At 46.9% G+C, this 24,574-nt stretch overlaps 1 protein-coding gene across 1 annotated transcript; it reads right to left on the minus strand.

Moving 5' to 3' along the window:
- Positions 1-3,912: 3,912 nt before the first annotated feature.
- Positions 3,913-22,784, minus strand: LOC148054215 (uncharacterized). The gene is made up of 6 exons (XM_087770656.1): positions 22,661-22,784; positions 20,894-22,551; positions 11,479-11,603; positions 10,759-10,852; positions 6,894-7,333; positions 3,913-4,065 (listed from the first exon to the last, which is right to left on the minus strand). The coding sequence occupies exons 2-6, from the start codon at positions 22,455-22,457 to the stop codon at positions 3,913-3,915; spliced, it is 2,376 nt and encodes a 791-aa protein (XP_087626782.1). The 5' UTR covers positions 22,458-22,551; positions 22,661-22,784.
- Positions 22,785-24,574: the final 1,790 nt, after the last annotated feature.

The following is a 24,574-nucleotide window of genomic DNA, read 5'->3' on the forward strand; positions in this document are numbered from 1 at the left end:
TCATTATTGATTCCATCTGTTGGCTACTTGTCGTGGTTTAACCCTAGTCAGCAACTAAGCACCACACAGCTGCTTGCTCACTCCCCCACAATGGGATGGGGGAGAGAATCAGAAGAGTAAAAGTGAGAAAACTCATGGGTTGAGAGAAAGACAGTTTAATAGGTAAAGCAAAAGCTGCGCACGCAAGCAAAGCAAAGCAAGGAATTCATTCACTACTTCCCATCAGCAGGCAGGTGTTCAGCCATCCCCAGGAAAGCAGGGCTCCATCACGCGAAACGGTTACTTGGGAAGACAAACACCATCGCGCCGAACGTCCCCCCCTTCCTTCTTCTTCCCCCAGCTTTTTATTGCTGAGCACAACATCATATGGCATGGAATATCCCTTTGGTCAGTTGGGGTCAGCTGTCCCAGCTGTGTCCCCTCCCAACTTCTTGTGCACCTCTAGCCTACTCACTGGTGGAGCAGAAAAGGCCTTGACTCTGTGTAAGCACTGCTCAGCAATAATGAAAACATCCCTGTATTGTCAACATTGTTTCCAGCACAAATCCAAAACATAGCCCCATACTAGCTACTATGAAGAAAATTAACTCTATCCCAGCCAAAACCAGCACACTACTTTAAAAGAGAAAACTACTTTCTGGTAATGGCAGAATAGCTTTATTCTAAGCATGTATTTTAGTTCTAAATTGCTCAGATGTCACTTGGTTCATGATACATATAAATCCAGAAAGTATAAGTTGGCTAGCCAATTTATGGGGCAGTCTGAAATTTGGATTCTGATATCCTTTTATTTCTCATGTAGTCCTCTTGATGTAAGTATGATTACTGATGAAAGTTGGTATCAGTGAAGATATAGAAACAAAACTTATTCATTTCTTTATCATTCAATAATCTGTTCTCAAAACGTTACACAGGCGAAGAGTCTCACTCCTCAGGACTACAATGTGAGATGGTCAGGCCTGTTGGTGACAGTGGGTGAAGTGCTTGAGAAGAATTTACTGAATGTCAACAAGACTGATTGGTATATGATATTCACAGGCATGTCCCGTTGACAGATGATCTACAGTGCAGCCAAGACTAGCAGGAATGTACAAGCAATGCTTACCACCTAGGACCATTTGAAAGAAGACTAATCTGTCACACTTAAGAATACTGGTTTTGATTCTAGAATCAAAGTGAAAGCTGCATATTCTAATCTTCAGTGGATACAGTACAGATTTATAAACTACCTGTAAACTGTATTTTACTTCTTAAGAAGTGAAGGAACTTTCCAATAGTGGAAATGAGCAATTCCAATTTTTAATAACTAGACGATTTCCAATATGATTCATAAAAGAGGAAACTAGAACAAACATTTATTTATAACTGCGACAAATAGCATTAGAGTTTGTAAAATGAAATGTGCTGTTATTTGACACCTTAATAAGCACTTGCAGAGATGTTTATTTTATGTACTTGGTATACTTTTTTCAAAAGGGTTTGTTGTTTAGCTGTTTCTATTATGTTAATAATATAAACATGTTGGCAGCATAACATGTATATTATATGTGGATTTCCATCCAGAGAGACTACTTTCTGTGTTAGATATTTTATTAGGACCTGTGCTTAGGTGGCTGTAGGGGTTTAACCCTGGCTGGCAACTAAGCACCACACAGCTGTTCGCTCACTCCCCCACAATGGGATGGGGGGGAATCGGAAGGGTAAAAGCGAGAAAAAACTCATGGGTTGAGATAAAGACAGTTTAATAATTAAAAAGAAAATTAAAAAAAAATGTAAGAAAAAAAGAAAAAACAACAAACAGAAATATGAAAAACAAGCGATGCAAAAGAAAACAATTGGTCACCACCAACTGACAGATGCCCAGCCAGTCCCTGAGAACCGGCAGCTCCCGCCAACCCCCACCCGCCAGCTTTTATTGCTTTTTGGGAGGCTTCTCCCCCCAAAAAGGTGGCAGGATCAATAGCCCAACTGAAGTGCATCTACACCAATGCACGCAGCATGGGCAACAAACAGGAGTTGGAAGCCACTGTGCAGCTGGAAAACTATGATATAATTGTAATCACGGAAATATGGTGGGATGACTCGCACAACTGGAGTGTTGCAGTGGATGGCTATAAACTCTTTTGGGTAAGAGTTATGGGTAAGAATCAGAGGGAAAGTCAACAAGGCAGATATCCTGGTGGGAGTCTGTTATAGACCACCCAACCAGGATGAAGAGGCAGGTGAAATATTCTATAAGCAGCTGGGAGAAGTCTCATGATTGCTAGCCCTTCTACTCAAGGGGGACTTCAACTTACCTGGAGTGTGTGGGAGATAACCCTGACACAGCTGGTGAGGAACCCAACTAGGGAAGGGGCCTGCTGGACCTGTTTTTTGCGAACAGAGAAGGACTGGTGGGTGATGTGACAGCTGGAGGCCATCTTGGGCATAGTAATCATGAAACGATACAGTTTTCAATTCTTGGAGAAGTAAGGAGGGGGGTCAGCAGAACCACTACCCTGGACTTTAGAAAGGCAGACTTTGGCTTGTTTAAGAGTCTGGTTGAGAGAGTCCCTTGGGAGGCAGTCTGAATAAAAACCATTGATCACTACCTTCTGAGGGGAGGCCTGTTAGCCAATTTCCTACCCATCTCACAGACCACCCATCCAATCTGTATCTTGCCAGTTTGTCCAGGAGAAGGCTGTGGGAAACAGTGTCGAATGCTTTGCTGAAGTCCAAGTAAACAACATCCACTGCTCTCCCCATGTCAACAGAAAGTGTTGCTTTGTTGTGAAGGTGATCAGGTTAGTCTGGCATGACTTGCCCTTGGTAAATGCATGCTGGCTTTTCCCAATCGCCTGCTTCATTTGGCTTGTGATAGTTTCTAGGAGGACTCGTTCCATTACTTTCCCAGGGACTGAAGTAAGACTAATGGGCCTGTAGTTTCCTGGGTCCTCTTTTGGGCCCTTCTTGTAGATGGGTATGACATTTGCCCTCTCCCAGTCATCAGGGATGTCCCCTGATCTCCATGACTTTTCAAAGATTATAGACAGTGGCCTTGCAACAATGTCAGCCACTTCTCTTAACACCCTGGAGTGGATTCCGTCCGGGCCCATAGATTTATGCAAGTTGAGCCCTTGCAAGAGGCCACAGACCAGCCCTTCCTCCACTGCTGGTGGGTTGACACATGTGTTGTCATAGCTACTTGATCCTGTGATCTGGGGTCCAGCTACGCCAATAAAGACAGAGGCAAAGAAGGTATAGAGAACCTCTGTCTTGTCATCGTTATTAGTGACTAGTTTCCCTGCCCTGTTTAGCAATGGGCCTATGTCTTTCCTGTGCTTCTGCTTACTGCTCATGTACCTGAAGAACCCTTTCTTGTTGTTCTTGACATCTCTGGCCAATTTCAGTTCTATCTGAGCCTTAGCCTTCCTGACTGCATCTCTTCATCCCCTAGCAAGGTTTTTGTAGTTCTTGATAGGTATTTGGCCACCTTTCCTTAGCTGGTATGCTTCTTTTTTGCTTTTAAGCACAGCCAAAAGTTCATTGTTAAGCCAGGGTGGTCTCTTGTTCCACCTTCTTCCTTTCACTTTGTAGGGGATGGACTGTTCTTGTGCTTCCAGGAGGCTGTTCTTGAATAACTCCCAGCACTCACAAATTCCTTTGCCCTCCCTGGATACTTCCCATGGAATCCCTCGCAGCTGGGCTCTGAGCATATTGAAGTTGACTCTTCTAAAATCCACAGTCTTTGTCCTACTACTGCTCTTCAGCATTCTCAGCAGGATCTTAAACTCCACAGTGTTGTGATCGCTGTATCCAAGGCTACCATTGGTAGTTATGTTGTCAAATTAGTCTTCTCGGTTTGTGAGCAGTAAATCTAGCAATGTGCTGTTCCTAGTTGGCACATCCAGCACCTGTAGCAGGAAGCAGTCCTCAGTGCATTCCAGGAACCCGGTGGATGACGTGCACCACCGTGCTGTTTTCCCAATAAATGTCTGGGTAATTGAAGTCACCCATGAGGACCAGATTCTGTTGGCCCGAGACTTCCTTGAGCAGCCAAAGTAAGATTTCGTCGGCCTCGTCATCCTGATTGGGAGGTCAGTAACAGATACCTAACATAAGATCCCCCTTGGTGACGATCCCTCTAATCTTGGTCTAAAGGCATTCGATAGAACTTTTGTGGTCTGCATAGCTCACCTCCAAACAGTCAAATTTCTCTTTTACATAAAGTGCAACTCCACCTCCTCTTCTTCCCTTCCAATCTTTCCAAAAGAGTTTGTAGCCATCCATTGTGGTCTTTCAGTCATGTGAGTTTTCCCACCAAGTTTCTGTGATTCCTATGACATGATAGCTCTCAAACTGGGCATGGAGCTCCAGTTCTTCCTGTTTGCTGCCCAGACTATGCGTGTTGGTATAAATGAACTTGAGGTGGCTGGTCTGAGAGTTCTTGCCTTTGGAGAAGGTTGGAGAGCATTCCTCACAGCTCTGGTAGGTGTGCTCATCCACCTTGTTGCTTGTGAATATGCAAGTGTCACAGCTTTGGACCCCACCCCCCCAAGTTCATTAGTTTAAAGCACGATTCACTAAGTCAGCCCATCTGCTGCCTCTTCTAGATAGGTGGATGCCACCTCTCCCCAATAGGCTGTATTCATCAAAGAATGTCCTATGACTGTAGAAACCAAAGCCCTGGCGATGACAGGAGCCACGAAGCCAGGTATCCATAGAATCATAGAATCATAGAATGGTTTGGGTTGGAAGAGACCTTTAAAGATCATCTAGTCCAATCCCCCCGCCATGGGCAGGGACATCTTTCACTAGATCAGGTTGCTCAAAGCCCTATCCAACCTGGCCTTGAACTCTTCCAGGGAGGGGGCATCCGCAGCTTCTCTGGGCCACCTATTCCAGTGTCTCACCACCCTCACAGTAAAGAATTTCTTCCTAATATCTAATCTAAATCTACCCTCTTTCAGTTTAAAACCATTACCCCTCGTCCTATCACTACACTCCCTGATAAAGAGTCCCTCCCCATCTTTCCTGTAGGCCCCCTTTAAGTACTGGAAGGCTGCTATAAGGTCTCCCTGGAGTCTTCTCGTCTCTAGGCTAAACAACACCAACTCTCTCAGCCTTTCCTCATAGGGGAGGTGTTCCAGCCCCCTGATCATCTTCGTGGCCCTCCTCTGGACTCACTCCAACAGGTCCATGTCTTTCTTATTCTGTGGGCCCCAGAGCTGAACACAGTACTCCAGGTAGGGTCTCACAAGAGCAGAGTAGAGGGGCAGAATCACCTCCCTCGATCTGCTGGCCACACTTAATGCAGCCCAGGACGTGATTGGCTTTCTGGGCTGCGAGTGCACACTGCCAGCTCATGTCCAATTTTTTGTCCACCAGTATCCCCAAGTCCTTCTCCGCAGGGCTGCTCTCAATCCACTCATCCCCCAGTCCGTATCCATGTTTGGGATTGCCCCAATCCAGGTGCAGGACCTTGCACTTGGCCTTGTTGAACCTCATGAGGTTCGCACAGGCCCACCTCTCAAGCCTGTCCAGGTCCCTCTGGATGGCATCCCTACCCTCCAGCATGTCGACCGCACCACACAGCTTGGTGTTACCTGCAAACTTGCTGAGGGTACACTCAATCCCACTGTCCATGTCCCCGACAAAGATGTTAAATAATACTCGTCCCAATACAGACCCCTGAGGGACCCCGCTCGTCACTGGTCTCCACCCGGACATCGAGCCATTGACTGCAACTCTTTGAGTGCAACCATACAGCCAATTCCTCATCCACCGAGTGGTCCACCCATCAAATCCATGTCTCTCCAATTTAGAGACAAGGATGTCATGCGGGACAGTATCAAATGCTTTGCACAAGTCCAGGTAGATGACAACAATCACTCTTCCCTTATCCACCAGTGCTGTAACCCCATCGTAGAAGGCCACTAAGTTTGTCAGGCACGATTTGCCCTTAGTGAAGCCATGTTGGCTGTTACCAATCACCTCTCTGTTTTCCATGTGCCTTAGCATAGTTTCCAGGAGGATCTGCTCCATGATCTTGCCGGGCACAGAGGTGAGACTGACCGGCCTATAGTTCCCCAGGTCTTCCTCTTTTCCCTTTTTAAAAATGGAGGTTATGTTTCCCCTTTTCCAGTCACTGGGAACTTCACCAGTCTGCCATGACATTTCAATTATGATGGATAGCAGCTTAGCAACTTCATCTGCCAGTTCCCTCAGGACCCTCGGATGCATCTCATCAGGTCCCACGGACTTGTGCACCTTCAGGTTCCTTAGATGGTCTCGAACCTGATCTTCTCCTACAGTGGGTGGTTCTTCATTCTCCCAGTCCCTGCCTTTGGATTTTGTGAATTGGGCAGCATGGCTAGAGCACTTGCCAGTGAAGACCGAGGCAAAAACGTTGTTGAGTACCTCAGCCTTCTCCATGTTGGTTGTAGCTAGGTCTCGCGTTTCGCTCATCAGGGGGGTACAGTTTCTTTCATCTTCCTTTGTTGTCCTATGTACCTGAAGAAACCCTTCTTGTTATTTTTTTACGTCCCTAGCCAAGTTCAGCTCCAGCTGCCCCTTGGCTTTCCTGATCCCCTCCCTGCACTCCTGGGCCATATCCCTATAATCTCCCCAGGATGTGTATCCCTGCCTCCACTGCCTATGCATTTTGGGTTTGTCTTTTAGTTTGGCTAAGAGGTCCTGACTTAGCCAAGCTGGCCTCCTGCCTCCCCTGCCCGACTTCTTGCACATCGGGATTGAGAGCTCTTGCGCCCCAAGAAAACTGTCTTTAAATATCTCCCAGCTCTCATTCGCTCCTTTGCCTCTGAGGGCACTTTCCCAAGGGACCCCACACACTAGTGCCCTAAACAGTCGAAAGTTTGCTTTCTGAGGTTTAGGGTCCTGACTCTACTTTTTACCCATCTTGTACGCCTCAAGATTAAGAATTCCACCAGGGCATGATCGCTACAGCCCAGGCTACCTCCAGTCTTGACCTCTCCGATGATAAGTCCTTCCGCATTAGTGAGCAACAGGTCCAGCAGTGCCTCTCCTCTGGTCGGGCTCTCCGACACCTGTACTAGGAAGTTGTCCTCAGTGCACTCCAGTAGTTTCCTTGATTGCTCGCAGTTCGCTGTGCCGCTTTTCCAGCGGATGTCCAGGTGGTTGAAGTCCCCTGTCAGGATCAGGGCCTGCGAGCGTGATGCTTCCTGCAGTTGAAGAAAGAACTCTTCATCCACCTCCTCTCCTTGATCGGGTGGCCTGTAGTAGACACCAACCACAAAGTTTCCTTTGTTGGCTTGGTCTCTAGTTTTCACCCATAAGCTCTCGACCTGCGCATTGCTGTTCTTCAAAGATAGCTCTGTGCAATCAATCCCATTTTTGGCATAGAGGGCAACTCCCCCACCTCTCCTTCCTTGCCTGTCCCTTCTGAATAGTTTATAGGCATGATCTGCATGATGCCTTGACTTCTGCTTGCACCCCTATCCCTGACTGGCAAGACAGAGGAGAAGATCACTTGGGCACCTGTCCCCTTCACTTGCGCCCCCAGGGCTCTGAAGTCCTACTTGATGTTGCCCATGTTTTGCTTTACCATGTCATTGGTGCCAACATGGAAAAGAAGTAGGGGAGAGTAGTCTGTGCTTTTTACCAGTTGTGGCAGTCTCTCTGACATCCTGGATCTTGGTTCCTGGCAAGCAGTAAACTTCCCTTGACTGTATATCAGGCTGGCAGATGGGTGCCTCAGTGCCTCTCAGCAGTCACCCACTACTAGCATTTGCTGCTTCCTTTTGCAGCTTTTAGTATGTGCTGCTGGTGCGGTTTCTCCCTGAATCTCGCTCATTGGTTTTGTTCTCCTGCCAAGGCTTCATATCTGTTGCTGGCTGGTACACATGAGAAAGAGGAGTGAAGTGTTATCCTGTTCCCATGGTTTCACAGTCCATTTGGATCTCTCAAATTTACAGGACAACATACTCTGTGAATTAAACTTTATTTCATGAGCTCATTAAGAAATACAACAAACAAACACCACAAACAGGCCTCAATCCCCTTTGCCCAGACTAGTCTATCACATGAATTCACTTATTCACCACTCAAATCATGAGGTGTCATAACTTATAACCCATAACTCTTAATTCATGCGCTGATGAGCAAAAAAAAAGAAAATTAGTTACCTAGCCAATGGTGACAGTGCTCATCCTTCCTCCTCTGTCATGGTGTGGGCATCCCCTGTATCACACTGGGAAGCACGAAAGCCTCAGCAGTCCAGCTGCTGTTGGATCTACCTCAAAAGTTTTTTGGATAAGCTGATGTTTTTATACCTTCCAGCTTGGAGGTTTGGTCTATACAATTTCCACGAGCTAGCAGATTCTGAAGAAACTGCCAGACAATCAATATGCAAAGATGATGGCTGCAGGAGACAGCAATCTGCAGGTGATAATGGCTGCATAATGGCCCTTTAGCTCTTTCTGGCCACCTGTCCTGGCTACGTGTTTCCTTTGCTTCTACCTAATGGCGCTGCTTCCAGCATAAATCAGGCCTTAGCATGAGCTGTGTTAGCCAAAATCTGAGCAGGAGTTCAGTGAACAGTCACACACGGGGTCACCAGAGACCATGGTGCCTCCTTCTCCAAGGTGCTGTCTGTTTGCTGTTGAAGCACTTTGTCTGGTAGTCCTTGCAGGTCACTGCCATGGAGCCCTAGCATTTCTTCTTGCAAAGTCTTGAATAATACTCTATCTATTTCTTGTTCACCCTCCCTAATACAGCATAGCCTCCTAACTTCCTCCTGCAGCTCCTCCACCTGCTGCCTGAGTGACTCCACCAGAGCACATCTTGCACAGGTGGAGCTTCCACCCTCCTCCACCCAGGAGTGTGGGGTTCAGTCTTTGCAGGCCTCTACCTGGACAGCAGCTTCCCTGATAGGAAGCTCTGTCTGGATGGCTGCCTCCACTCATCACAGGCTAGCCTGGCTAGGTAGCCGATTCATGTCTGCTGCAGAGCACAGCCCTTGACTGGTCTCTACCACCACATTTCTGACAACCTCAAAGCACTGGCTAATAAGCCCTTCTAATTCCCTGGAGGCCTCAAGCTGCTGGGTAGGCTTGCAGAGCCACCATCTAGCTGGAGTGACCATCAGGGCTGCAGCCTAAGCCTGCGGGTGAGCAGAGCAGGCAGCAGCCTGATAACTGGCAGAGTGTGCAGCACTTCCCGTGCACTCTTGCGTGCAAACTGCCACACAAACTGCTGACACTGCTCCCAAAAGATGCCGCTCCATGTTTGTGCACCCTGTTCACGGCGCTCCTCATGGTCACTGCAGCCAAGGCTGCCTTTGACCATCACACCCCCAATGAGCCCCTCCTTGTGGTGAGTAGGAGGTCCAGCAGAGCACCTCTCCTCATTGGCTCCTCACTTGTGTCAGGAAGTTGTCATCAATGCTCTCCAGGAGGCACTCCAGGCACAAGAGCAGAGATTCCCCTGCAGCCCATGGAGAAGACCATGGTGAAGCAGGTTGGCCCCCTGCAGCCCATGGAGAGGACCACACCAGAACAGATATCCACACTGCAGCCCATGGAGGACCCCACGTCACAGCAGGTGGATGTGTCCTGAAGGAAGCTGTGACTCTGTGGAGACCCCGTGCTGGAGCAGGCTCCTGGCAGGAACTGCAGTCCATGGAGAGGAGCCCACACAGGAGCAGGTTTTCTGTCAGGAACTGTGGCCCATGGGGGACACGTGCTGGAGAAGTCTGTTCCTGAAGGACTGCACCTCATGGAAAGGACCCATGCTGGAGCTGTTCTTGAAGAACAGCAGCCCGTGGGAAGATCCACATTGGAGCAGTTTGTGAAGGACTGTCTCCCATGGGAGGGACCCCATGCTGGAGCAGGGGAAGAGTGTGAGGAGGAAGTGTTATGAACTGACTGCAACCCCCATTCCCCATCCCCCCTGTGCCACTCGGGGGAGGAGGAGATAGAAGTCAGGAATGAAAGAGTGAAGTTGAGCCTGGGAAAAAGGGTGTGGGTGGGGGGAAGGTGTTTTTGTTTTTATTTTTGTTTTTGTTTCTCACTCTATTTTTAATTGGCAATAAATTAAATTAATCTTCCCCAAATTGACTTTCTTTTGCCCATGATGGTAATTGGTAAGTGATCTCCCTGTTCTTATCTTGACGCACAAGGTTTTTCATCTTATTTTCTCCCCCTTTCCTGCTGAGGAGGGGGAGTGAGAGAGCAGTTTGATGGGCATCTGGCAGCCAGTCAAGCTTAATCCACCACAGTCACATCTTGTTATCTGTCTTTTGCGTTCCATCTCTAAGTGTATCCACTTTCAGGGACAGAGTTCACATCAGCAGAGTCCATTTCTCTGCTGCTCTGTGTTCTCTCCTATAGCAATAGTCATAAACTGCTTCTGTTCTGACCTGATAAAAATTTTATTCTGGTTATTCTGTGACACTTATTTTCTTTGTGAAAAACAAGAGCTATTTTCCCTCTTTCCTGATTGCTGTGCTTCACATGTGCCAAGTTTTTTTGAAGAGCAGCTGTATACACTCTATTGTTTTCATCGGCCGTCAATCCTGGTTTCTGGAGAATGTCCCTCTTTTCAGCATTCAAAGACTGAGCCAGAATGCTCAAGGCTCATCATCCCTCCTCTCTTCCCTGGGTAACGGCAGCACCCTTAGCTTCTCCAGCTGATTTACAGGTACCAGATACACTTTTTTCTGCATATTCCATCACTGCTTTACCAAAAGCCCTGTGATTAGTGGAAGAGCAAAACTTAGAAGAGGACTGATAAACTCACCAGCTTGCTTCACCAGTAACTTCTTACTTTTGAAGGACACACTTTTACTACTCAGGCTTTTAAAGAATTTGTGGCCTTTCTTCAGCATGCGTATCTAGTGGGGTATTAATGGAATGGTCCCCTTCAAGTAATTCATGGGTGCCTTCATAGAATCTTCAAACACTTCTAAAAAGAATCAGACCTTGCCAGCATACATCTGCCTGGCTAGGGACACAACCTGGAGCTTATCTCAGGGATTCTTAAATAACACCGTATATTTTGTGTTGAGAGTGATGGTGTAACTCTTTTTACCCTGGCAAAAAACATTCTGGACAATGTACAGGATGCTAAGATTCCTGCGATGTGCAGACTTAGTCAAAGCTTTCTCAATTTCATCACTATCACAAGCAGAGTTCATCAAATCATCAACCCCAACCATATCTACTTTATTAGGGGGAAATAAATGGTTATCGCTAAGACTTTTAGGCAAGTCCTCCACAAATTTGATAAAACGATATTTACTGAGCAGTTCCTGATACAACGGTTGCCAACAACTGTAACACTATACAATATTCTCAGACTTAACAGACAGCAAGTGGTTGGCATTCTCCAAAAGACTTTTTACAAAATTGTTTTTCCCACAGTTGCTAGGCCCTGCCAGAATAGAAGAAAAGGGGTGCTTCCAGTGCATGCCCATAATAAAAAACCATAGGGGAGGCTTTTAATATTTTTAGTCAGTACCCTTTTGTCATAGACCACCTTCTGCATCTTCCCAAGGGGCCTAGTTTCTATTGCCCACTTCTGCTTGTTCCTGACAACAGAGCACTGCTCTGTCATGATCTTCCTAGGATCGTCACTGTCTGGATCTACACCATAATCCAATCGAGATCCTCAGGGCCTCAAAACTGATCTTTGTTGCATTTAGAGTGATGCCTTTAACCTTGAAACAACGCTTTCCTCCAAACTACAAGTAGCCATAGGATTTAGGGCCTGATGACACAAATTCCATAATGAGCTCATGTGGCGGCAACTCACTTGTCAACTCACCTAAATATTCACCAAGCAGGGGGCTACAGTCCCCCAGAAAACTCTCAAATATCAAAGAGTCTGTGTCATGCTCAAGGCAATGGTTTTGAAGGACATCTGAGAGACTATAAAGCTCTAGGAGCGCATATCATAGAATCATAGAATCCCAGGTTGGAAGGGACCTCAGGTATCGTCTGGTCCAACCTTTCTAGGCAAGAATTTGCACACTCTAGACGAGATGGCCCAGCACCCTGTCCAGCTGAGTCTTAAATGTGTTCAGCGTAGCAGAGCCAACCACTTCCCCAGGGAGATTATTCCAATGATTGACTGTTCTCATTGTAAAAAATTTACCTCTCATATCCAATCGGAATCTCCCTAGGAGTAACTTGTACCCATTACCCCTTTGTCCTCACCATGTGACCCCTTGTAAAAAGGGAGTCTCCATCTTCTTTGTAGCTCCCCTTTAAGTACTGGTATATGGTGATGAGATAACCTCTAAGCCTCCTTTTCTCAAGGCTTGTCCTGGTTTCAGCTGGGATAGCGTTGATTTTTCTTCCTAGTAGCTGGTATAGTCCTGTGTTTTGGATTTAGTATGAGAATAATGTTGATAACACGCTGATGTTTTAGTTGTTGCTAAGTAGTGCTTACACTAGTCAAGGACTTTTCAGCTTCCCATGCTCGGCCTGGTGTACAAGAAGCTGGGAGGGGGCACAGCCATGACAGCTGACCCAGACTGGCCAAAGGGCTATTCCATACCATATGACGTCATGCTCAGTATATAAACTGGGGAGGGTTGGCTGGGGGGCAGCGATCGCTGCTCAGGGACGTGCTGGGCATTGATTGGCGGGTGGTGAGCCAATTGTATAGTGTATCACTTGCTTTGTATATTATTATTATTGTATTATATTATTATTATTAATATCACTACTATTCTATTTCATTTTACTTCAATTATTAAACTGTTCTTATCTCAGCCCATGAGTTTTCTGACTTTCACCCTTCCAATTCTCTCCCCCATCCCACTGGGGTGGGGGGAGTGAGCGAGCAGCTGTGTGGTGCTTAGTTGCTGGCTGGGGTTAAACCATGACAAGGCTGAACAAACCCAGCTCTCTCAGCCTATCCTCATACGGCAGGCTTCCCAGACCCTTGATCATCTTGGTGGCCCTTCTCTGGACCCCCTCCAGCCTGTCCAAATCTTTTTTGTATAATGGGGACCAGAACTGTACACAGTATTCCAGGTGTGGCCTGACAAGCGCTAAGTAGAGTGGGCTAATGACTTCTTTATCTCTGCTGGTGATGCCCTTTTTGATGCAACCCAGCATCCTATTGGCCTTCTTGGCTGCAGCAGCACACTGTTCACTCATATTGAGCTTCCTATCCACCAGGACCCCCAGGTCCCTTTCCACAGAGCTGCTCTCTAGCCAGGTGGATCCCAGTCTGAGCTGCACTCCTGGATTATGTTTTCCTAGGTGCAAGACCTTACACTTGTCCTTGTTAAACTTCATAAGTTTCCTGTTAGCCCACTCTTCCAGCCTATCCAGATCTTCCTGCAGGGTGGCGCTCCCTTCCAGAGTGTCTACTTCCCCACTCAGTTTGGTGTCATCTGCAAACTTCATCAGGCTACACTTGATCCCATTATCCAGATCACTTATGAAGATATTGAATAGTGTTGGGCCCAGTATCGATCCCTGGAGGACCCCACTTGTGACGGGTTGCCAGTTTGAAAAAGAGCTATTTACCACCACCCTTTGGGTGCGGCCCGCCAGCCAATTCCTCACCCACCACACAGACCACTTGTCCAGGCCATAACGCATCAATTTCTCCAGGAGGAGGCCGTGGGGAACCATATCAAAAGCCTTGGAGAAGTCCAGGTAGACAATGTCCACCGCTCGCCCCATGTCAACCGAGCAGGTCACTTTATCATAGAAGGCCACCAGATTTGTCAGGCACGATCTGCCCTTGGTGAAGCCGTGTTGGCTTTTCCTAATCACGTGCTTCATTTGACTCGTGATGGCCCCCAGGAGGATCCGTTCCATAACTTTCCCAGGGATTGAAGTAAGACTGATGGGCCTATAATTACCCGGATCCTCCCTTGAGCCCTTCTTGTAGATAGGGGTAACATTTGCCTTCCTCCAGTCCTCTGGGACATCCCCCGATCTCCACAACTTCTCGAATATGTTGTGTTGAAGCAAGTTATAAAAATGTTAGTGTTGCGCTCCAGGGTCACGTTCCCTTTGGCATGCCTCCATGAGACAGTGGCCACATCCTCATCAATAAAATCACAGGAGGACACATCATAGGATGGAGAAAAGAAGTAACCATACAACTCCTCTGGTTCTCTTACAATGGTGGTGTTGGGTAGGCTGGATCTCTGCCCACATTTTCCCCACAGAGAGTTTAAAAACAGTCTTGCAATTTGGCATTTGGCAAAAATGTTCAGGCTGCAAAACATCTTCTTTCTGCCTGTAAATTTAAACGTATTTAGCTTTTTTTTCAGCATCTGTGCACCAGGCTGGGTAGCCTGAAACTTCCGGCTTCTGGTGCAGGCAGAGTTTTATATAATCTGAGAAAAGACTGCTAGCTCTCTGTTCAAAATGCCAATCCTCACAGATTTCATAAACTCTGTGGCCCTTCTCCAGAGCCTTGTTCAGTTCCAGGGTACACCAGGTGCCCACGAAGGCTCTTTCTTCATGGCTGTGGGGGCAGAGGGCCTGGCAGGTTTCAGCACAAGTGTGGCACAAGGGAAACAATAGCTTGCCATCTACCCTCACGGGAAGCACAGAGAAAAAGAGCTGGGTACACCTTTACTTTGACCTTCCCAAAGTAGGCCATCAGGGTGTCAACATTCTCAAAAATGACTTTGGGGTGCCCCAGAGGGTATTGTTTTGTTGACGAAGAGGTTATTTTCCTTTTCGGCCACTTACATAAGCCATTGAATATAAGGGATCGAATATCTCTTTTTTTCTTCTGAAGATAGCCATCTGGAGGAATGAGTGCTACCATGTTAGGCTTAATGAACATAAACCAGTACATGGACATGCAAGTAGAGGCCAGTGTAGTACACTGGAAGAGATCTATACAGTGATAAGCCTTCAGTTTTTCATTGCCCTCTTTCTCATAGAATGTGCAACGGATCATCACCATAATCTCATTCCTGTATGATCAGCAGGCCTCCTTCAAAATTTTTGCATCTTGTTGGCAATAGTAACTCATTTCTTTTTGCAAGTCAAACATCTCCTGATGAGCTGTGTGCTGTGCCAAGAATTGCTTTTTCTCTTCAAGCATCATATTGCCCTCCCCGCAATATTACAGTGGTGGAAGAGGGCCTACATAACTTTGATTTTCAGCAGTGTTTAAAAAATGGGGGAAATAGTCTTTTCAGACCTAGATACCCAGAGCTTGGGGAAGGCTGCTTAGTTTTGTGGGCAACAAATTTAAAGAGTTTATGAAACATATACTCAGGCTGGGCGCTTCTATGCACATAAATTTACCACCTTGCGTAATTAATTGCACACCCATTTTATCCTTCAGAAGCTGACTAACAACAAAGTAGCCCTCATAGCGTTTGGCATTATGTGCTAGGAAATCATAGCCCCAAACTTTATTTCCATAAATAACTGAATAAAGTCCACAAAACATGTGCCCCCTTTAAACTCCCATTCACATTCAGGTTTCCTTTCTACCCCTTCTTCTTCAACCCAAGGGGCATCTGGTACTAAATCCATGGCAAAAATGTAGTTTGGGATGTGTGTCCCAATTTCCTGCATACATTCCATGTCATAGATAATATAATATCAGTACAGACTGGGGTAAGAATTTATTGAGAGCAGCCCTGCAGAGAAGGACTTAGGGGCGCTGGTGGATGAAAAACTGGACATGATCCGGCAATATGTGCACTCACAGCCCAGAAAGCCAGTCGTATCCTGAGCTGCATCAAAAGAAGTGTGGCCAGCAGTGTAGAGAACTGCTAGTGTAAAACAACAAGATGTCTCAAACAGCCTGGTGCTAAAACCACAATGCAGAGCAACGGTCGCTAGGACCCAGGACCGGACAGTACCCTGGAGTGAGGGTGAGGGAGGGAGTCCTGTGGAGACAGGGCGGCCTTGCCTCAGCCCCATTCCCCATGGTCTGTGAAGCGTCTTATTCCCCCCACACACCTACTGCCTGGGGGACAGTCCTGGTATCACTCCTCTTGGTTTGACTGGTCGCTGATGTAATTTTCCAATTAGCAAAACTACTAACCACTTGTGCCTTGGGAAAGGAATTTGGGAGGGAGCTAAAAGATAACAAACTGTGGAAAATTAATGGCTCTGACCTTGAAGAAGAGCTAACAAGCCGATAAAAGTCACCATCTTGGCACCAAAGACTGGACGGTGGCCAGAGAAGATAAAACTGCAGAAAGTAGGTGAAAGGTAAATGCAGCGAGGGGAGATCGCGACCACCGACTCAATTCAGGACCGAAAAGACTTGCCCCCCCCACCTGAAAGGAGCATGCGTGCTAATTTACATAGCAAGCGAGGCTAATTTAAATACAGTAAACCAATAGTGTATGAAATGTTAATCACTAACCAATAAGTGTAGATTTAGGTGGGTTTATACTAATCATGTAGCCTGATAAATGTGCTGTAGTTTGTGTGCTCGTGTGTGCCGGTACTCCTGTTTGTGTTCGTGCTCATGTTCGTGCGTGCGCGATTTGTGGAATTATTATCACCGAGCACCCTGCGCAGAATCAACATCTCTATAAGAACCTTCACTTTGCCTCACTCTTCTCCTCTCCTCACCGAATACCCTTGTTGGCAGGACCAATGCTGGATCCAGGACTGGTGATTCTTTTTTCCTTCTCTCTCTCTCCCTTTCACTTTTCCTAAGATGATTAAGTTGTTAAAGTTGTTAAATTGTAGTCAAGTACTGCATGGCCTACCTTGATTTTCCGTAAAACCGCATAGCTGGGGTGGATATAACCGTGAGAGGGTTGGCGGGTATCGAATATTTGTCCTCAATATTTGTCTCTATAGAAGCTTTCTATTAAAGATGGTGTTTGTGTACGGACCTTGAGTGTTGGCCCACCTTAATCCACACCGAGAGGATTTGCGAATCTTTGTCACTCCTCCCCCCTCCTCCCCAGGTGGGACGTGACAAGCAGGTCGAGAGAGGTGATTCTCCCCCTCTACTCTGCTCTTGGAAGACCCCACCTGGAGTACTGCATCCAGCTCCGGGGTCCCCAGTATGAGAAAGACATGGACCTGTTAAAGCGGGTCCAGAGGAGGGACACAAAAACGACGAGAGGGCTGGAACACCTCTCCTATGAGGAAAGGCTGAGAGTTGGGGTTGTTCAGCCTGGAGAAGAGAAGGCTCCAGGGAGAACTTATTGCAGCCTTTCAATACTTAAAGGGGGCTTATAGGAAAGATGGGGAGGGACTCTTTATCAGGGAGTGTAGTGATAGGACGAGGGGTAATGGTTTTAAACTGAAAGAGGGTAGATTTAGATTAGATATTAGGAAGAAATTCTTTACTGTGAGGGTGGTGAGACACTGGAACGGGTTGCCCAGAGAAGTTGCGGATTCCCCATCATTGGAAGTGTTCAAGGCCAGGTTGGATGGGGCTTTGAGCAACCTGGTCTAGTGAAAGATGTCCCTACCCATGGCAGGGGGGTTGGACTAGATGATCTTTAAAGGTCCCTTCCGCCCCAGACCATTCTATGGTTCTATGATTCTATGATTTAACAACCCTGCCCTTTTTCTGGATTTTTGATCATGGTCATGAAATGTTGGTGCTGGTTTACATTACAGATCTCTTCATAGCACATTCCATACTTCCAGGCTTTACCTACATAGGCCTTACACTTCTCACAGAAAGTCATAGCCAAGCAATCAGTTTGTTTTTTCATAGCCAGGGCCTTGTGCCTCTGTAAGCATTCCCCAGACCTGCACAGCATCCTGCAGCTGGGGCACCTTATCCTCATCCCCAAGTTAACTGCAGTCACTAGACAAGCAGAGCCAGCAATAATATTTACAGCTGTAGCCATGGTTATACAACGTATGACAAAGCTCATAAAATTTTCTCACCCCTAACACCTTCCCGCATCCTTTACATCATAATAATGTTCATCATGTAAAAGGAGGAAACAGGTCTTAGGGTATCTAAGACAGACTGTGGTTTTGCTTAAAAATCCCCAAACCCTTTTTCCCCTCAGACAGGAGGATGATGTGTATATTAACATGTAGCAGATCCTCAAACAAGGGGATGTCACTCAGCATGACCTTCCTGTGCGCAGACCACCCATTTGTCACGTAGATCTTTTGCTCTGCTTAAGAATTTTGCATCCGTCAGGTCCCTCACAGCTGTAAGCACCCTGTGAGACTCCCAGCAAAACAGAGATTATTGTAGCTGTTATTTAGATCAATTAAATAATGTTGCTTTTTGTCTATAATTTTTGTATGGGGGAGACACTGCAGGGTTCTGCATACCCTACCCCAACAGGTTTTACAGTAATGATAGCCAGGCTAAAGTCTGATCAAAAAACAGCTCTCCTTTACTCTGCAGGAGAGTAATGACCCAATCTAAAAATTTCACATCGTTCATATCATTTCAATTAATAGTGGGAGAATATAAAGTCATGCATGCTGACAGCTTCAAGAAGGAGCTGAGCGTGATCACCAGGTTCAAATAGCTGCCATAAACGATCAAATATTTGCTGTACATGCTGAACAAATATTTCATAAGCTTCATAAGGGTAGATTTAGATTGGATATAAGGAAGAAATTTTTTAGGATGAGGGTGGTGAGACACTAGAACAGGTTGCCCAGAGAAGTTGAGGATTCCCCATCCCTGGAAGTGTTCAAAGTCAGGCTGGACAGGACTTTGAGCAACCTGATCTAGTGAAAGATGTCCCTGTCTGTGGCAGGGGGGTTGTAACTAGATGATCTTTAAAGGTCCCTTCCAACTGAAACCATTCTATGATTCTGTGTAGCGATACCTGACCTAAATTAACAAATCTATATTCTTCTACGTATCGTCTAGCTCCAAACCTCTGGATCAGCCAGTTCCACTACCTAACATGCTCCATGGAAGCCACAAGGCAGTCTGCTGCCTCCTCCACCACCGCTACATTTGAGGGTGGGGGTAAAGCTGGGCTTTCAAATTCCCCCTCAAGCCTTGGGAGTGCATCAGGCGGCCTCCCCAGGAAAATATCCTCATTGTGTTCAACAGCTTCTTGCTCTGCAGGGGGCTGCAGTAAGCAGGATGTCCTTTGCAGGGGCTGATCTTCTACCCTCATGGGAGATGTTCACTGGCCCAGCATATTCAGAAAAACAATTTGCATTTAAGGGCCCTTGTGGACCCTGTAACCTCTTGTCAGTAAGACATTTAGAATCATAGAATAATACAATCATAGAATCATTAAGGTTGGAAAAGACCTTTAAGATCATCAAGTAAAACCATTAACAAAACACTGCCAAGTCCACCACTAAACCATGTCCTCGAGCACCACGTCTATCCGTTCTTTAAATACCTCCAGGGATGGAGACTCAACCACTTCCCTGGGCAGCCTGTTCCAATGCTTGACTACCTTTTCAGTGAAGAAGTTTTTCCTAATATCCAACCTAAACTTCCCCTGGCACAGCTTGAGGCCGTTTCCTCTCGTCCTATCACTTGTTACTAGGGAGAAGAGACCGACCTCCACCTCGCTACAACCTCCTTTCAGGTAGTTGTAGAGAGCGATAAGGTCTCCCCTCAGCCTCCTCTTCTCCAGACTAAACAACCCCAGCTCCCTCAGACGCTCCTCATAAGACTTGTGCTCTAGACCCTTCACCAACTTCGTTGCCCTTCTTTGGACACTCTCCAGCACCTTGATGTCCTTCTTGTAGTGAGGTGTGGCAATTAATCACGGACTCCACGTATGAGGTTAGGCGAAGACAAGCGAAGACAAGCGAAGACGACACTTTATTTTTATAATTTATCCCTTTTATAATATGATCTAGTGTTCACAAGCAAGCAAAACTTATTTCATTGGTTACTGTCTTGCATCCACGGGTCTCTTCAGTGTTACTTATTGGTTCTTCAATCTGGTGCACGCAAATTGCTCTTTCAGGGATGTATCCAATCTCATCTTTATTTTTCTGCCTCTAAGTTTCACAAACTTGTTTGTAACAAGCCTCAAGGGCACAACTGCATTCCTGCGAACCTGTTTGTAACAAGCCTCAAGGGCACAGCTGCATCTCATCAAAATAAAACACTATATCTCATTTATTCCCACAATTCCCCCTTTTTGTTTTTCTACCACAAAAGCTTGTTTAATCATATTCTGTAGCATTTTCTATACCCAAGACACTAGACAAGAAACTATCATTATTACAGCGCAAAATATTAGTAACAACAAAAGACCCATTTTGATTAGAGACATTATCCACCCGCCAATTCCCCAACTTGTTAGTAAGTGATTCAGCCAACCAAATCCATCACTCACTTGTAATTTGCTAACTTCAAATCTTTGATTGCTTTATGGATTAATTCGGAGTTATCTGATAAGTCATTCCCCATCAGTCTTCTCAGAGTTCAGTATCTTCTGCTGCTCGTTCTTGTTATCCGATGCAAGAGCCGGTCTTACGCACCTTGCAGGTACCCACTTAGGTCCTACATCTGTTGAGACACAAGCATACCCTCTGCCCCAGGTTAGTAGATCAAAAGGACCTTCCCATTTACCTGTTTGTAGCGACTTTGTAAAAACTAGGGCCTTCTGTGGTGTGGCTGTTAAATCTTTTGATTGAAGAGACAGAAAATGAGAGATAATAACAGGAATATTATTTTCAGACATGTTCAGGTAGTTTAACACATACACGGCTTTACTTAGTCTGTCTGCTGGAGTGGCTCCTGGCATTCCCCCTTTTTGTTTTTGCAACATGGATTTTGGAGTGCGATGTGCACGTTCTACTATGGCTTGGCCTTGTGGTGAATGAGGAATTCCAGTGCTATGTTGAATTGTTTGTTGCAAGATTTTCCAGCCCAGATATTTCCAAGGCTCAGTTTTTTGCACCTTTTCAGGGGCTATTTCAAATCCATATCTGTTTAGAGCTCGTCGTATCTCTTTTTCTTAGTTGTGGGCAATCTCTTTTAAAATGTCCAGTTTTTCCACAGAAGAAACATGATTTCTGTACTTTCATTGCGGCGGCAAAAGCTGTAGCTAATGTTTCCATATTATGGGACATTGACCCCACCTTTTGGGTAGCTTCTATCATGTCCATTAAGGAGGGATTTTTTAGAGGCAAAAGCACTTTTTTACAGTCCGTATTCGCATTTTCAAAGGCTAATTTTAAGAGTAGGACCTCTCTTGCTTCTGCATTTTCGACTTGTTTTTCCAAAGCCTCTTTAAGACAATCTAAGAATGAGATATATCCCTCTCCTGCCCCTTGCTTTATTAATGTAAATGATTTTGTTGCTCTTCCGGCATCCGGCACTCTTAATAGTGCCTGTAAAGCAAGGTCTCTGCCTTGTGCTAATATCTCTGGCCGTAATCGTGCCTGTAACGTTGGGTGATTTAACGGCGGATCCCCCATAAGGTGGGGGAGTCCTGCCCCTTGTAAAGGGTCGCCTTGTTGTCGCTGCATATTGATAATTGTGGCGTTTTGGCAGGCGGTACACCAGGTGCTTTCAAAGATCACCTTTTGCATTGGGGTCAATATAAGATTAGTAAGCGTGCATATATCAAATGGTTCTATTTCATTTGTAAATATTCCCTGTAGCAGGGATTGTTTAAAAGAAGAACCCAGTCCATGCGCGGCAACTGTTTGTCGTAGATCTTTTAAAACATTACAGCCAAAAGGTTCATGCTCATTGGGGACATTTCCATTGCTGCGTATGACGGGACACGCTACCGCTGAACAAAAAGCTGTCTCCCCTGCTTGCAATGCTTGGTTTTTAATCTTTTGCCACCTCGTAGCAGCGGCTGATGCCCCCCATTCCTCGGGCGGCAATTGATTATGGGTTTGTGGAGTATCGGCATTAGAAGCAGTAGAGAAAGGCGGTAAGAGTGCCGACGCGGCAGGGGGCGGGGGCGGGCGGGGAAGTGGAGGGGTACTGATTGCAGGGATCGGAAGGTCTAGCAGAGGTGTTGAAGCCACAGGAGCAGGTGAAGGAGAAAGCGGCGCAGAGGGTAGTGGCGGCGCGGGGGGGGTGGAGGGTTGTGCAGCCTGAGCACCCGCGAGCAAGGGCATGTCGGAGGACGAACCCGATGTCGGTGTTTCTGGCGTGCCCTGCGGGGTTAGCTCCGGAGTGGTAGCAGAAGCTGCAGCCTTTCGGTCCGACTCTAATTGTTCTAAAGAGTCTTTCAGTAAACGCCATGTCGTCAAAACACTTGTGGCATTACTGTCCCCCCTGGTGGCCGCTTCCCATAACACTTTTCCTGCCTCCTCCCAAGTCTCCACCTGGAACGCGGTCGCCGCGTTCGCTTGTTGCCCGTTTTTTCGCAGCCAAGTTAACAACAACCGAACCTTGCCTTCATCATAATTTATGCCCCTTTTTGTAAGGATTCGCAAAAATATACACAAAATAGATTTTTCTTCCGAGGACATTTGCGCCCCCATTTTCCCTGTCCCCAGCTGCTCACCTCTTTTTCCCGAGGCGATTAATTGTCCGGACAAGCAGCTCTCTGGTCCGCTGCAATAAAGTTCAGCTGGGCTTGCCACCGGCCTCTCTCTCATCCGCGGTTCTTAGGACCAAATCACGTCGTAGGACCGAATCACGTCGTAGGACTGAATCACGTCGGGGTCACCATTTGTGGCAATTAATCACAGACTCCACGTATGAGTTTAGGCAAAGACAAGCGAAGATGACACTTTATTTTTACAATCTATCCCTTTTATAATATGATCTAGTGTTCATGAGCAAGCAAAACCCATCTCACTGGCTACTGTCTTGCGTCCACGGGTCTCTTCAGTGTTACTTATTGGTTCTTCAATCTGGTGCACGCGAATTGCTCTTTCAGGGATGTATCCAATCTCATCCTTATTTTGCTGCCTCTAAGTTTCACAAACTTGTTTGTAACAAGCCTCAAGGCCACAGCTGCATTCCTGCGAACCTGTTTGTAACAAGCCTCAAGGGCACAGCTGCATCTCGTCAAAGTAAAACACTATCCCATTTATTCCCACAGTGAGGGACCCAAAACTGAACACAGTATTCAAGGTGCGGCCTCACCAGGGCCGAATACAGGGGCACTATCACCTCCCTCGTCCTGCTGGCCACACTATTCCTGATACAAGCCAGGATGCCATTGGCCTTCTTGGCCACCTGGGCACACTGCTGGCTCATGTTCAGCCGACTGTCGACCAACACCCCCAGGTCCTTTTCCACCAGGCAGCTCTCCAGCCACTCCTCCCCAAGCCTGTAGCATTGCATGGGGTTGTTGTCACCCCAGTGCAGGACCTGGCACTTAGCCTTGTTGAATCTCATGCAGTTGGCCCCGGCTAAACGATCCAGCCTGTCCAGGTCCCTCTGTAGGGCCTTCCTGCCCTCCAGCAGATCGACACTCCCACCCAACTTGGTGTCATCTGCAAACTTACTGAGGGTGCACTCAATCCCCTCATCCAGATCATCAATTAAGATATTGAACAGGACCGGCCCCAGTACTGAGCCCTGGGGAACACCACTTCTGACCGGCCGCCAACTGGATTTGACTCCATTTACCACCACTCTCTGGGCTCGGCCATTTTGCCAGTTTTTAACCCAGCGCAGAGTGCACCCATCCGAGCCGTGAGCAGCCAGCTTCTCCAGGAGAATGCTGTGGGAGACAGTGTCAAAGGCCTTACTAAAGTCCAAGTAGACAACATCCACAGCCTTCCCCTCATCCACTAAGCGGGTCACCTTGTCATAGGAGGAGACCAGGTTAGTGAAGCAGGACCTCCCTTTCATAAACCCATGCTGGCTGAGCCTGATCCCCCGATTGTCTCGCACGTGCCGCGTAATGGCACTCAGGATAATCTGCTCCATGACCTTCCCCGGCACTGAGGTCAGGCTGACAGGCCTGTAGTTCCCCGGATCCTCCTTCCGACCCTTCTTGTAGAGGCGTGTCACATTTGCTAGCTTCCAGTCATCTGGGACCTCCCCGGTTGACCAGGACTGCTGATAAATGATGGAGAGTGGCTTGGCCAGCTCCTCTGCCAGCTCACTCAGTATCCTCGGGTGGATCCTGTCTGGCCCCATAGACTTGTGAGCATCCAGGTGGAGGAGCAGGTCGGTGACTGCCACCTCTTTGACAACCAGGGCTTCATTCTGCATCCTATCTCCATCTCCCATCTCAGGGGCCTGAAAAATCCGAGGATGACCAGTCTGACTATTAAAGACTGAGGCAAAGAAGGCATTAAGTACCTCAGCCTTCTCCTCATCTTTAGTGGCCAGGTTACCTTCTGCATCCAACAAAGGAGGGAGATTCTCCCTGGCCCTTCTTTTGTCGCTGATATATTTGTAAAAACATTTTTTGTTATCTTTAACGGCGGTGGCCGGTTTAAGTTCTAGCTGGGCCTTCGCCTTTCTGATCTTCTCCCTGCATAACCTCACAACATCCTTGTAGTCCTCCTGAGTCACCTGCCCCTTCTTCCAAAGGTGGTAGGCTCTCCTTTTTTTCCTGAGTTCCAGCCAAAGTTCTCTGTTCAGCCAGGCCGGTCTTCTCCCCCGCCTGCTCGACTTGCGGCACATGGGGACGGCCTGCTCCTGTGCCTTTGAGACTTCCTTCTTGAATAACATCCAGCCTTCCTGGACTTCTTTGCCCTTCAGGATTTGCCGCAATGCAAAATTCGTTTAGCTTTCCTAATTAGCAGTCTTC

The sequence above is a fragment of the Nipponia nippon genome, unplaced genomic scaffold (genome assembly GCF_047370975.1).
Source record: "Nipponia nippon isolate SJK-2023a ecotype South Korea unplaced genomic scaffold, ASM4737097v1 scaffold_33, whole genome shotgun sequence".
Taxonomy (NCBI): domain Eukaryota; kingdom Metazoa; phylum Chordata; class Aves; order Pelecaniformes; family Threskiornithidae; genus Nipponia; species Nipponia nippon.

Coding starts and splice junctions, on each gene's coding strand:
- LOC148054215 (XM_087770656.1), bottom strand. CDS start 22,457: ATGAGAGAGAGGCCGGTGGCAAGCCCAGCTGAACTTTATTGCAGCGGA. Junction 10,853..11,478: donor AGGTGGTCTATGACAAAAGG/GTACTGACTAAA, acceptor ATACCCCACTAG/ATACGCATGCTGAAGAAAGG. Junction 4,066..6,893: donor TCTTGAGGCGTACAAGATGG/GTAAAAAGTAGA, acceptor CCTCCCAATCAG/GATGACGAGGCCGACGAAAT.